General features: G+C 42.3%; 1 protein-coding gene across 4 annotated transcripts in view; it reads left to right on the top strand.

Annotated features, from left to right (window-relative positions):
• nhsl3 (NHS like 3) overlaps positions 1–14,884 on the top strand; it is a 46,241-nt gene that overhangs the window by 26,823 nt on the left and 4,534 nt on the right. Inside the window, exons 1-7 of one of the 4 annotated variants that reach the window (XM_017307627.1) lie at positions 9,117–9,422; positions 12,499–12,657; positions 12,760–12,803; positions 12,920–13,052; positions 14,251–14,358; positions 14,441–14,607; positions 14,697–14,861. In XM_017307627.1, the coding sequence (XP_017163116.1) occupies positions 9,365–9,422; positions 12,499–12,657; positions 12,760–12,803; positions 12,920–13,052; positions 14,251–14,358; positions 14,441–14,607; positions 14,697–14,861 (834 nt within the window). In that variant the 5' untranslated portion in view covers positions 9,117–9,364. Of the gene's footprint in view, positions 1–9,116; positions 9,423–12,495; positions 12,658–12,759; positions 12,804–12,919; positions 13,053–14,250; positions 14,359–14,440; positions 14,608–14,696; positions 14,862–14,884 lie in introns of those variants that run through there. The other 3 variants (XM_017307626.1, XM_017307625.1, XM_017307624.1) reach the window with 3 other exon arrangements.

The following is a 14,884-nucleotide window of genomic DNA, read 5'->3' as shown; positions in this document are numbered from 1 at the left end:
TGCTAGTATGCTAACATTTTCAGTTGCTCTTTGATAATATGCTAACATTTTCTGGTGCTTGGTGCTAGTATGCTAACGTTTTCAGTTGCTCTTTGCTAAGATTTTCTGTTGGTTTTTGTTGGTATGCTAACTTTCTGTTAGATTTTGCTACTACGCTAACTGCTTGCATCGGTTTTTACTAACCTAATGCCATTATTAGCGATAGATAAATATGGCCGTTTCCTCTTTTGAAGTACATTTAAAATGGCTATGACTTCTATAATCGTAGGAATATGGACACTGATGCATTTGAGAAGATGAACTATTTCCACATGAGGAATCAGACTTATTCGTGGAAAGGATGTTGCGTCCCCTCAAATAATCTGAGAAGCGTTATACTCCATAATTTCTGCCGAGAATTGAGTTTTGTCAAAATCTGCATCGATTGGCTTCAGTCCCTGCGTCACCAGTGGACAGTCTGCTGTCTGTCTTCTGTCAGGGTGGGGTTTTCTGGACAATATTGCGTCACTAATATTCTCTAATTTTCCAGGGGTCACCCTGCGGACTCCTGCGCTCACTCCCACGCACCACTTAGCAACCAAACAGATTTATTATCTTGTTTTTGGGTCTGTGGACGGCCGCCTCGAACACAGGCTGAACTATGCCTCTGCTCTGACTCATCGTCGTGTGTAACTATGTTTGCAGAGCTTTCAGTTTTGCTCTCAAAAAGCTTTTTAGTTGAAATGACTAAAAGCGATAACAGCGGCTCGCGTTTCCCTGGAAAAATCCCCCCAATTTTCTTATCCGCCAGAGAGAGAGACAGAAAATGACGAGGAGAGCCAGAGAGGGATAATTAAAAAAAAAAAAAAAGAGTGACACTATTTTTATGCGCAGCTGGAGCTAAGGTTAGCTCTGCGGCTTTGCACCCTCACAGGGGGAACCTGAGGTGCAATCAGTCACCTCTGTTTGGGATTCAGATTGATTCGGGTCAGGATGAAAGACTCCAAATTATTTACTTTTTCTGCTTAGAAGCAGCTCTGCATGAAACAAAGATAGCTACATTTATTTACACTTTATTTAGGTCTCAGTAACAGCAATTCTTTTATTACTCCTGAAGATGCATTACAACTAGCTTCACCATTTAGTTTCATTGCATCCCTAAAACTAGATCTGTTTATGAGTCGTAATAATGATTTCAGAAAGAGACTCTGGTCGTTTCCTCCCCACCAAGAAAAACTCGGACATTCCAACAAAATTAGGTTTGTTGCCACAGAATACAAGCCGGACTTGTCCATAAAAAGTGGCGATTGATTTTTACGAGGATTTTATCTGATTGGCCAACGCAAAGCAGCACATAACTGGAGTGAAAAGGAGACATGGTTTGCGAAATATTTAGAAATATAAAGTCAGAAAAGCCTCGCTTTAATCTAGTTGAACAAATTCCAAGGAAACCAAATGCTGAAAGAAGGCGATGCGTAATTTAATCTCCGTCTTTAAAGACCTTCAGAGGTTTTTTTAGAAAACAGTCTTGAACAAACAGCTTAATGTTTACTACTGTTGTTATTTTCCAGGTTTTTAATGTCTCTAGGAGCTCTGCTCATTTTGTCACGTAAAAAAACGGAGACGGTACGGCGCATTAGTAAACCCATCCAGACATGACTGTCCACTTAAACTGACTGACAAGGATGACAACTAATGAGAGTTAAAAAAAATAATAACTCAAGTTTTTGTGCTACGAGGTGTTTTTATAGTGTTTCGCAAAACTGCAACGGAAACCTTTTTCGCGTCACACAAGACGCGAAAAAGGTTACCACTGGCGAAGACGTAGAAGAAGATGACAGGAAGTAGCAGGAGGATGATGGTTTATCCTTGTCCTGAATTTGTAGCTCTTCTGTAAAATCGCAGACAGTAGTTTCCACAAAACCCCGTACATGGAGCCGCTCCCCAGTTTAAGGGGTTTTTGTCATTCCAGCGCCTGAATAAGACGTCAGCGTCTCCTGATGGATAATGGGCGCTGGGCAGAATTAGAAATATATCTCATGTTTCTAATAACATCCATCACTGACATCATTTCTAATGACTTTTTACGTAATTGAAACACCGCCATTGGGAAATTGAACAAAGATTTGCGCACATTTGTAATGGAAACACAGCCACTGGAAGCTTTTGGCTTCCAAAGTCATTCAACACAACAATGAACCAGGCTTTCTGGTATTTCAAGCTGAATTTAGAACTTGGTTAAAGAGTAAACTTACAACCTCAGTAGAAATACTGGACCAAAGCCGCAACCTGCTCTTCTGTCCCTCCTTAAGTGGGCTTTTTTCTGGTTAAGAAAACTCCAGGTTTGAGGTTTGAGGACCAGTTTTACATTTTTCCTCCTTAGCCTCTCTGTTCGATTAATTCGTCATTACGTTTCAGAGTAACCCAACTGTGACCAGCGGTCTCTTCTGCCTGACTTATTATTTTACTCTGAAGCTGCCAGAACGAAGGAAGATGGGGTTAAAATGTGACTAGCAATAAACACACACACACACCTACACACACGCACACACACGGGCGTTATTACTCCGTTCATGGCTGTGCACCCCTGATTTGTATTCAGTGGCTGTTGCGGAGCTGAGTTATGAGGTCTCTTGCTCCGAGAGGTTTAATATTAACCAAAGAGAAGGAGAGCTAAACTCAGCGCTCTTCTCCTCTCCAGGCAGAACGCAGCGATGAAAACGCTGCCTGTAAAAAGAAGAGGGCGCGCGCTCCGAAAGAACTCTTGAGTTGCTAGATTGAGCCAATTCATCACTGAGTTAACAGCCAAAGAGGAAGAATAAAACACACAAAACTTGCGCTAAGGGACCACAGAGAGGCCAAGGAGCAGAATCGAAACAAGGTGAGGAAGGTAAAGGGAACCTGGAGGACGGCGCATAAATCACTGCCGACACTGACTGTCGCTACGCGCAAACCACCTGGAGCTCTTATTTCCACTGGGTGGGGAGCAGAGAGCGTAAGGAGGAAAGATTTGAAATCAATAGTACCGAATAGAAACGAGGCTCGGATAGACGAGTCAGATTGTTTGACTGTCAGGTTTTATATTTACTCAATTTGAACTGACCAGAGCAGATGCAGGAAGTTGTTTTATGTAGATTTCTATCTGTAATTAGGAGGCAGAGTGATTTGGGGAACTGATCTGGTTTCATAACAATTATAGTTTGTAAAATAAGTTGAAACTTTATGTGAAAGTTTCTTCTTGAGTGTATTCTTTTCCAAATATTTAACACATACATACAATATGCTGCCATCAAACTCGTGGGTAGAGGTGATATCCAAAGATGGCGTCTAAAGAACAAGATATTTTAACAGAATACCTTCATAAATCATGTAAAGGCCTTAAACATTACCTCACAGAAACCTTTGTTTCAGGAATATAATCAGAGCTAAATTATTCAGTCCATGTTTGACTAGACCAGTGGTTCTTAACCTGGGTTCGACCGAACCCCAGGGGTTCGGCGGAGCCTCTGCAGAGGTAAAGACACACTTATGTAAAGTCATGATGACGCCCCCCGCTTTGCCATCACTTGCTGCAGAGCATCACTTTACATTGCTTAGCCAATCAGAGCTGCGGAGGAGCCCTGATTGAAGGAGTTCCACTCTCAGCATGAATTTAAACTTGTGTCTCTATTTACTTCAGCAAAACTCAMMGTTTTTACCAAATTCTGTAGCTTTCGGTGTACTTCTAAATCTGCTCCTTAGTCGCATCTTTTCGGGGTTGCTACTGCCTCTAGTGGCGTGGSGGTGGTAACACAACTAATATAATTACATTACTAAATCAGAATACCGTAAAGTCTTTATTATTTATTATTAATTTTTCATTCTCTTAAGAATGTAGAGCTAATTAAATTATCTAAACAAGTCCTTAAAGTGATTAAAGTTTCTCTCGATGGCCAACCTGTTGAAGCTGTGGCAAATTTTAAATACCTTGGGTCGTTCCAGGACAGTCAACTCAACTTTGCTGAAAACACTGAGTATATTTTGAAGAACTGTTCTCAGAGACTCTACCTTTTAAGAAGACTTAGTAATCTAAGTCTTAATAAAATATGAAAAAATTCATATTTTATTTATCACTACAGAAAGGTTCAGTGAGTGTGCATATGAAACTGGTGGGTTCTGTACCTCAAAAAAGGTTAAGAACCACTGGACTAGACCATACATTGTATATGCATTTTCTGGTTTGGGTTCAAAGGGTTTATGAATTTGAGTGCAGTTGGGGGTAATTCTTGCTGGTGTAACGTATAACAAGAAAAATGCTGTTTAAACTAAGCCAATTTTCCACTCACAAAAAGCTAAAACGTAGCTTTTTGTGAGTGGAAAATGAAGGAAAAGCCTATCTACTGTATATGTTATGCTAACTGTAGTTTTATGCCAGAGATGCACAACTGATGCTAAAACCAATAAGGCAAGCAACTCCTTCAGTGTAAATGGGATCTCTGAAACTGACACCAACTTCAATGTCATTGCAATTAGCCATTTGTGTTATTCTGACAGCAATGACAAATCCTTTGTATCTTGTCTGTCTGTGCTTCGTCATGCTAGCCAAAATGCTACAAACGGTGTCTGACTGTTGTCAGTCCAAACCTTTGAATTTAAAAACTGCTTCATTTCTTCAGTGTAAGAGATGCAGATGTTCAAGTTAACAATAGCTTGAACTAAAACAGGAACTAAGTAGCACTTGGCCACGTTGAGGAGAGATGTGGCATTGTTAAATTTTACTGCAATACACAAACGTATCAAGCATTTTCAACAAAACCAGTTAGATACAACGAGAACTAAAACAGGACAGACTTCTGCGTCTCCAGGTTATGGAGAGGTCGTTTAAAAATGTCCCAGGAAACCACGTCCTTTTAGCATTCTGCTAAAAGTTCAGATTTTTAACCAATGCCTGGTTTTCCTAACTCTTTAGGGACATTTTGTGCAGAGAACAAGGGGACCCAACGGGACCAATGTGTCCACCACTAAAAACTGGTGGCCTCCGTGAAACACAAGGCGTCCATGTTGGAATCCATCATAGTCCAAATCCGATGAGAACTGAAATGGTGTCAATGCGTCCACCGATCCCGCAAAACATTCCAGTCTACGAACACGTTTGTTTGTGATTTTTAAGCTGAAATCTCTTGGTCATTAGATTGTGCCACTGGTCTTAGACTGACCTCAAACCTGATTGGACCTCCATGAAGTGAGAGCTCTCTACTTTTCCATGACAAAGTTACCTTACTGATGACTTCATACTGTTAATCACAAAGGCAGCGTTTGCGTAAACCCCTTTTTAGTCCACACTTTCTTTGTCTCAGGAGCAGCAAACGGAAGGGGTGGGGGGGTGAGTCGAGGACATGACATGAACTAACACACCCCGTGTGGTCAAGTATTACATTTTCCAGAGCTGTGTGTGTGTGTCTGCTAATGTCAGCCCTCTGGGAGTCATATTTCACATTTGGCAGCTCTCTGTTCATCATCAATACAAACTGGTCATGTGAATCCACAGCAAACAGCCTCATCAAATGTCCTGCTGCTTTTGCAGTCTCATAGCGGCGGTTCAAGCACGGCCCGAGCTGATTTAGCACTCCGTAGCGGCGCGTGAAACTACGACGCCTCGTCGAAGGAGAGGTGCACCGCGGTTTGTGTTTTAACTGGAGTCAGAAAGACGAGGAGTTTTCTGCTCTGACACTCATTTTCTGGAGTTTAACAGAGAAAAAAAGTTTGGCTGTACTGTTAATTATTAATGCTGTTACTTTTAAAGGCTTGGCCTATTTATTGTTTTCTCAGTTGCCATGCCAACTGTACTGCAGTCGCGGGGATCGCGACGACTTCTATTCTCGATTGTTTAGTTCGGCCCATAAAAACTCAGAGAGTTACTTATGTGGCTTTCACGTGGCGTTTCCTAGAAATGAGAGTGAAATGAGCCCTCCTGATGCCGTTCGCTTCAGGAATAAAAGAAATAAATAACACACTGACGCAATCACTCCTTTTGATATGGGCTCTGCTTATTTAACACTTTATTTACTTGAACCACATAATTGCGTTGGAAACGGGGCTGCCTCGCTGTGTTAAAACTGTTTAATTAAAGAGTCAGTCTTTTCAGAGTTTGGTCTACGTAATGAGAGATTCAAAGACTTGGGCAAAAGTGCAACGACATATACTCGAGTGAGAGCAGAGAAAAATGATTGAAAATCTGCACTGAGTTTGTCATTTGGGCCTCATGTACCCCCAGGTTCAGGACCTTCTTCCTGTTACTCTCTCTACAAAACGTGCCAAGAAGAGGCTTCAATTTAGCTTCTTATCAGCTGACAGAAATACCTGGCTGGAGTTTTCAACGTGCGATGGAAATCAATAAAAGTAGAAACCTGAGGCTGGTGCTTGTCATTTTCTTTAAGCGTTTCTGTAATTAAGTGTTCATGGGGTTTTAAGTTTGTGCATTTTAGGTGTTTGAACTGTAATTGTCCTCCTAACGGCTCCATCGGCCAAGCAAACAAGTGACTTACAGCTTTTCCTTTTGTTCCTGCTTTACAGGAAAGATTGAAAATAACTTCCACACTTGGCTGATTTAACAGTGGTGGGAAGGTGTGAGCATCCAAATCTGGCCAATAGGGAGCCTCGCTCTGCGGCGACGTGGTCTTGGTGGCTTGTGCGAGGGAATGGTGGGTTTTGTGCAGTGAATCAAAGGCATGCATGCGGCTCCCCTCTCTCTGCTCTCTTCCCCCAGGAGCAGATGGCGTCTCAGTTGGCCCTCTTATGAATATTGATACAAAGGGTCTTGGCAAACAACAGGGGGGGTAACCACGGTCGGACCAGAAATCCTGCCCAAAAAAGTGCCGCAAAAAGCGACAGAGTGAGGAAGGGGATTTGTTTTTGCCGAAAAAAAAGAAAAAAAAAAAGAAGAGAGAATCAAATCAGGTGTGAAGTAGTGTGAGCGTAAGGAGGAGGAGGACTGGTGAAGCTAGTGACAGAGTTAATCCTCTGGCAAAGCTCTGAGGCTCAGGATGCACCTGGAGACCAAAACCCCTCCCAGCTCTCGTTCGGGGTCTGCCGGTCCATTGCCGGACCCCGGGGCCAGGAGGGAAGCTTTGCATCCCCAACATGTCCCAGCGCCTGGAGTCTGGAGAATGGACCAAGATCCTGTCTTCCAGCTGGTGCTGGCCAGCTGTAGCCCACCCCCCTTCCCTCTCCAAACTCGCTGTGACTCTTATCCAATCAGAGACCAAGTGGATCAAAAGGGTCTCTCCTCCAGCGCAGAAACATTCCTGAGAATTAGCCTTTGTTTTGTAGAAGATCTGAGTCTGTACAGCATCTACCCTTCAGCATCAGACCTGCCCGTAGTCTGGAGATTCAAACCTCTTCGTGTTGCTCATTTTAATGCTTTGGCATTTAAACAAGCCTGATGTTGTAATCTACTTGTCCTGTTTAAGGTGATTTATGGACGCTGTACAGCAATTTGGTGAAGTTAATAGCTGCTTTCAAAATAAAGTTGACATTTTGAATCACTTCCTAGCAACAGGATTTAAACTCCTTGAACTTTTTCAACATTAGAATCACAAACTTCAGTGTGTTGTGTCAGAGTCATAGCCGAAGGAAAACTATAATTTTTTTCTTCTTTTTTTTACATGTAAAAAGTTGACAAGTGTGGTACGGATGTGTCTTCCGTCCCTCTGACTCAATATTTTGTGTTAGAGCTTCAGCTTTTTTAGGGGTACCAGATCTTTGACTAGGCCAGGCGCCAGCAAACAAGTCTAGGACTATTCTGCGTCCAGCTCCATCAAATCTCTCACTAGCTCGCCTGCCGCAGCATAATGCCGCCACTACCATGTTTTACTGTGGGGATGTGTGCGTGTTAGTCCTCTATTACACATAGCATTATGGCATTTTACAAGTTCAGTTTGGGACTCTTGACCTCTGGGAAATGATGGTTTGTCTCATTTGTCAGGTTAAAAGTACCTAGAGAACATTTTCTAGAAGAATTTTGACAATTTAAGCAGGTACTAAACATTTTTTTTAGTCCACATTTCTGTTTTGAAAAATAGATTGAGGTAACATTCGAATTTCAAATGCCATGTTTTCATTAGCTGTGGGTGGGAAATACAGGCTATAAAACATCCATCTGTGTGTCATAAATCCATTTAATGTGTTTCACTTGGTGATAAAGTTCCTAAAATAACTGTGTTTTTCCATAATATTCTCCTTCATTGAACGCGTCACAATGCGCGACTTTGTGTTGGTCTCTCGTGTAAAATCTTAACATAAGCCAGTAAAGTTCGCGGTTCCAGTGCAACCAGAAAAGTGAAAAAGTTAAAAGGAGTTGCGATTAATTTTTTCTAGGCGCTGCATCTCCTGCAGTTTGTCAGGGAACATTAGCAGCCGTACAGAAGCTCATCCCCAGACGGCACCGTTACAGATGGGGAACCGAGGCTGTGGCGGCTATTTATAGCTCAAACTGGACCTCTGTCGGCGATGCGGCTCCACTCAGGGTTAGACAGGAGGAAGGAAGGATGTCAGACCAGCAGGAACTAAAGGAGAGGAGAGAGAGGGATGGAGAAGAGGAGAAAACACTCGGTATTATAGTTAAGAGTTGTTCAGCTCTTCACTGTGAGGACACAACCTCTGCCCGAAAAGGAATCCCCTGTAGCCCCTTGCATAATGAGACAGAGTCAGACAGATGCACTTCGCTGAAGGCCTCCATCATGAACAAACAGGACGGCATGTCTCTTAATTACAGGAGTGACTGTGGGATAAATCTAGATCACGCAACACTCTGAAAGTTAAGAAATAATACAAAATACAAAATTTTTTTGTACTTCTATGCTCTAAAATGTATTCAAATCCATCCGTCTGAGTTAAACTGAGATGTGGAGAGTGTTGGTATACACACAACCCCACACGTGTGTGTCTAGATTGGGAAAAGTGGGGGCGGCTGAATCCCTAAAGCCAAAGTTTGACAGTCGTTTTAAGCGAGAGGGGATGGAGAGGAACGGGGCGGCGGGGAAGGGCTGTCGCTTGACAATAGAGACAGAGAGAGAGAGAGAGAGAGAGAGAGAGAGAGAGGCAAAGGGAACCATCAGAGAGGGGAGGGGCGCAGGGTTTCAGACCCAGAGGATCAGGCAGCTGGGACGGGCAGCTTTGGCTGGGAGCTGATCTCATTGTGCACTTGTCTCTCTCAAGACACTCTGCACGAGTCGCTACGGTAAACAGGAGCCGAGCTGCAGTCTGCACTTCTGTCTCATTTTTAGAATCTGAACGGGCCAGAGCATCTCCACCTTGGAACCGAATTGAATTCAAAAACTTCCCACGCTCACTAGATTTCCCGCCACGTTTGGATCCTGCACGTGCCATGGCGCTGGTGTAGGCAGGCATGGTGGTCTACTTGAGGAAGAGCATCCACTCTCTGCTGTCAGTCTTCAAGAAGAAGGGTGAGTGCCGGCTCGGACGGGAGGCGTGCCGAGGCTCGGGTCGGATGACTTGTGGAGTTGGAGATGTTGTGGGGATCTGAAGACGGTCGGAGTTAGCCGGCGACCGTCTTAACCCCGAGGCTGGCGGTGGGGGTCTTCTTTAATGAGATAAAGGAGCTTTACTGACTTTTTCATTGATCATCTTAATCAACTAAAATAATCCCTCAACCGTCTGCAGGAGTTTGTCAGAATCTACGATGAGCGTCTTATTATTATTATTCATTATTGACCCTAAAATGACTGCTGTTGTTTTGTTTTCTACTAACCTACATGACCAAGTCTGAGATTTCCCACCTCCTTACACGGATGGTCTGGATGTTTCTGGTGAATGCAAGAGTGTACACACACCCACACACACACACACACACACTCTCGCATGCGGAGTGAATGCACACATGCACGGTGTTACCTAATCAGGTATGACTGAGGGGCAGTGTTGAAAGTGACAAAGGAGGGAAAGAGGACACCTCACGTTGAGCCTTGTTTAGCTCAGCTTTTAGCCACTCCGCTTCCTCTCAATCTCGCAACTTGAGATGCATTTAAACGCTTTGCTGTTGCATTTATGTATGGAAATGGATCCCCAAACAGAGGATAAACTCAAACACACACACACATATACCGACTTTGTGAAAAAATACTTAAAGCAGGGGAAAGTCTCAAACTATAAATATTTATAAGAAAATTACTAGTAGAACACGGTAGCATCGCTGACAATGTAACCTAAGCGATTTGTTTAAGTTTATCCTTTACTTCAGCGAATCAAAGCGTCTACAAACACGTAATTAGTAACCCACAACATCTTGAGTCGTTTAAGTTTTGGTTCTCAGAATGAGAAAAACAAGAGAACATGGAATTCAAGTAACGCAGAGGTATATTGGTCTTCACGAGTCAAAAACCGGTTTCTCACCTAAAATTGACCATATTTGCAGTGAGTTCAAGTCAAAATGTGGGACAGTGGCAATCGAGAATGAAGGAGGAGTCATATTTATCTCCTCAAATCAGAGGAGGATGTAGGACAGAAAAAAATTTATTTAAAGTTGATCTATTTTTCTATTTCTACACTTAAAATAAAATGTTACATTTTTTTCTGCTTTTTTAACATGTAAAAATTCTTGTGCCATCATATTCACGCATCAATAGAATTTTGTAGTTACATTGTTGGACGCTGGTTATTTCATCTCTTTGGTGTTTTTGGTTGTTTTGTTCTCGACTATGAAACAGAATCATCTTCTACTGATCCGTTTTACAACAGCAGACGATTTAAAATGATTTTCTAGACACTTTTCTTAGTGTGTTGATCTGCTTATAGAAAAATGTTATTTTGATTATGGATCATAATTCATTATTATTGCACAGTACTGTAAAAACATTTTTTTAGGACTGTGACCTCACTAATTTTGCTTACAGATTGCCAACAATCAAATGGCAGTATCTTTTTTCTCTTCTGTGTTTGGTATTATTAGAAAACTTTCAGAATCTGTAAGTAGCTCTAAACACCCCCATTGAGACTTGTTCCTGGTTTTGTCATGTCCACTGCCATATTTATTAATAATGCAGTGGCAGATGCTTAGTTTATGCGATTCATAGAAAGGACTAAATGCTAACACGTAGCTACAAAATGGCAACAATATGTTCTATATGTGCAATGAGATGCTGGACATAAGTCAATTATGTCATATAGTCACTTATGCTGCCATTCTGGGCCAATCCTGTGACGCCTTGTGTGCTCACCTACATGGGTTCTTCAAATATATTTTGACTTATTTATGCGTTTTGTTTCAACCAACCTGCTGAGGGACAAGTTTATGAAAATTATTCTTGGGTTAGATTTGTTAATTAATGTGCAATGTCCCTTTTCTAAGTACATAAATCTGATATTTGACAACATATATAAAGTCGGACTAATTTCTATAATGTCCTGTACATTTTGGTACAAAATGGCAAATGAAGCCAGAGCGGGCCCAAAGCAACCTCCTACAAACCCAACCACCCAATACCACGTTTATATTCTTCTTGCCATCCTGCAAATCCAAACGCTGTTGGTCAAGTTAAAACTATTTGGGTTGGTACAAAAACTGGCCACATTCTCCATCAGGTCGACAAAGTCAAGCAAGTTCGGCTTTGGTTTCGTCTGTGTCGTGTTTGCCAGTGCTGCAAGAACTCAATCCATTTCCCACACACAGGAGGTCCCGCCGCGGCGGGTCGCGTAGCGTCTTAACAGGCGGACGGGCCAGATTATCTTATCCCGCAGGGACTAGCATTAAGATGCAGCAGGAGATTAGCAAAGTCGTGGCTGTTCAGCTAAAAGCCTCGGCCACGTTGGGACATCTGTCCTCCGAATTCCTGAGCGTCAAAGGTGCAAGTAAACAAGCAGGTGGAGTTCAGGGTTCAGTGCCAGGAAGATAAAACGTGTGAGCCCACAGACACCTGCTGGCTGCGTGGTGAGGTCTGCAGACGAGGTGCTAACTTGAAAACAAATCTATAACGGTTTAAATGATGATTTTGTGTGATTTTGACTAAAAGGTGAGACAGAAGTGGTAGTTAATGCTAGGGGTGGGCGATATGGACATGAGGTTTTATCGCGATATTTTATGGTGCTACCGTGATAAAGAAAAAATTGACGATTTTTTTTTTTTTAGGTAACTGTGCAGCTGCGACCGCATGCCGAACCAGCAATCAGAGCCCCACAAACACAAATACTGCTTTAAAAAAAACTTTCCCCATTTGAAATGGTCACCTTCAGGTAGAGATGCAAATCTTTCTGCCTCTAGTGATCCGATTCAATTCCGATTTCTAGAGTCACAATTCGATTCAGAAATGATTTTTAAATCAGATGCAACTTTTTCTATTCAAATGGTCTAGAGATTCTGTTTCAGTGATGTGGCTAACAGTGTGAACAAATAACATTTATTTAAAACGATCCTATAAGGTTCCATACTGTATCAATTTTCATCAGCACGATTGATACACGACTCATTTATTGCTACACCCTTTTTAGAGTCTAACATTTTCTTTCCCCACCCCCCTCCTCAAGCAGCTGGCCCGAAGGGGAATGAAGACCAGAAGCGGCTGACGGTTCACTACACGGCCTCCCAGCACTACCAGGAGAATGTGTTCATCGAGGGCAGCAGGCCTCAGTACCTGGAAGACTTGCACACCGAAGCTCAGGAGGGGCTCAAGATACTACAACAGGAAGGTAAGGCACTCAAAGGCATCATTAATAAAACTACGGATGTGAAAGATGTAATAAAATCAGCAGTTTTGAGACTCACTTCTGTTGTTGATTTGTTTCGCACAGAGGACAAGAATGGAGTAAACTTTGCGGACGATGAAAGCATCATCGTAAGTCGCAGAATAGCTTTGCAGATAATACCGCATCTACTTCCTGGAGATAATTAAAATTCCTTCTAACTTATAAATGTATATGTGCGTGTGTGCCTGTGTTTTAACCCCTCCAGTCTACAGATACCCTCTGCCCAGAGCAGGATATCAGCTCCAAGGACAGAGGAGGCTCTCTGGGGTCGAGACCCAACGTTAATGATACCACAGCAGCTTCTGCTGCGTTGAATCGGCCTGGGATTACTCACCAAGGTAAACACTGTGCGCGTGTGTGCGTGCGTGTGTGTTTATTGGTGCTTCAAGAAGGAAGCATCAATATTTTCTGCATCTTAAAGTTTCAGGAGCTAATTATGTCAGCAGTGGAGAGAGTCTGAGTTTATTCCTGAGGTCACTGCTTTAACAAGAGTCATAGCCGGGTACTTACTAAAGATGCACGACTCATTCCTCACTGCTCGGTGCCTCTGCAGTTATGGTTTGAAGAACTTGACACACTCATATGCAGAGATAAGGAGGGCTTTTTTTTTTGGAGGTTTCTCTTAGATGTTTTAAGCATGTGAGACAGCTCAGCCACATATCACAGCTGGGAGGCTGAGTCTGCCTGTCAGTACTACTGACAGTAAGAGAGACGGAGGCTGGATCAGCCCACGCAGTGAGAGCGATTGGTATTCTGATCATATATGATACTGATCGTACAGATCAAGGTTTTATTTTTAACCTCAAGGAAAGAATTTACTTGATGTGCCTTGTTGAGTTTTTAGTGAAAATAACAATATGGTCTTATGTGGAAAATATAAATCATCAGAGACAGTGCCTTGTAAGTATTTAAGTATTTATATTGCTAAACTTTTTATCATTTTGATACTAGCTTTATCATCTACGTAAGAAAAACAGCAAGCACTAAGAGGTTTGCCGAATGAGACCACAATTAAACAGACACTGCACGCCACTGAAACACAACGTTTCCACTATCAGTATCATTCTGTCGCATTCACAATTTGGTCAGCATTTTTCCATCACATTCAACTGAATTTTACCCAGACATCTGTGGACAGTTCAGAAACCCTTTATGAGTATTTCGAAAACCTAAAATATTCACTTGGTCAACAACTTTTTATGCTTTTGCTAAAATGCTTGTATGATTTTCCAAATTAGTTTTTTTTTTTTTTATTGCTCAGTTTTAGTACCACTATGTTCATGATTGTTTTATTTACAGTGTCATCTGGTTAAGAATGTTGTTATTGAGAACTGTGGCCTGACATTGATCAGTTCTTTAGTACTTTAGCAAAAGTGTTATGTTAGCATGCTAAACCAAGATGGTAAACTTGCAAGTGTACACACAGATTTTCTCAAATAATTTTCTTTTGGAAGGGAAAGCTGCTAAATATTACCTCAAGTCTAACCAGATTTATGGTCTATCCTGGTGAGTAAAACACTTTCATCTTTCCATCAGGCTCCACATTCAAGCCTTTGAATCCAGTGAAAAGATTCGATAGGAGCAGAAAGAGGAACAGGAGAACCACCATCATGGGCATTCCCAACCAGGTCCAGAAAGAACTTGGTACGTTCCCATCCACATTCCTTACGAAACAGAAAAGTGTTTAGTGTGATTTTATGAGTAATGTGGCTCACATTGTTTACAGCTCTGAACAGAAGTTCCACCTTTCAGCCGCTTGTTTCGACTCGGCTCCCTAACCATGAAAATCACAATGGTGACAGCCAGTCGAGTGTTGTTATCATTCCTACAGTGGACGGAGGGACTCCCTTAGCAAAAAAAGAGGGAGCAAGGGTACACCTTTCAGAACTGGAGGTCAGAGGATCCAAAGATTGAGTTCTAAATTAAAACACCCGTTTCTGTTTTTTCCACCTTAACATGGTCTTCTGTTGATGCTGGAGCAGGTCTTTAGGGACGAGCAGGTGGCGAGGAAGCACCTTCAGGGAGGGTACCAAGATGAGCAGGCCCATCTCTGTCCTACAGTCAGACCCAAGTCCGTTGCATTTCCTGGCATGACAACATCCTTTTCACTCTCTCCATCAATGTTGCACTTCCTCCAAGAGCCTCAGGTAAGAATACAATCAGGGTTTGA

The sequence above is a fragment of the Poecilia reticulata genome, linkage group LG11, assembly GCF_000633615.1.
Source record: "Poecilia reticulata strain Guanapo linkage group LG11, Guppy_female_1.0+MT, whole genome shotgun sequence".
NCBI lineage: Eukaryota > Metazoa > Chordata > Actinopteri > Cyprinodontiformes > Poeciliidae > Poecilia > Poecilia reticulata.
The sequence above is the reverse complement of the archived record's forward strand: the minus strand, read 5'-3'. Positions and strand labels throughout refer to the sequence as shown.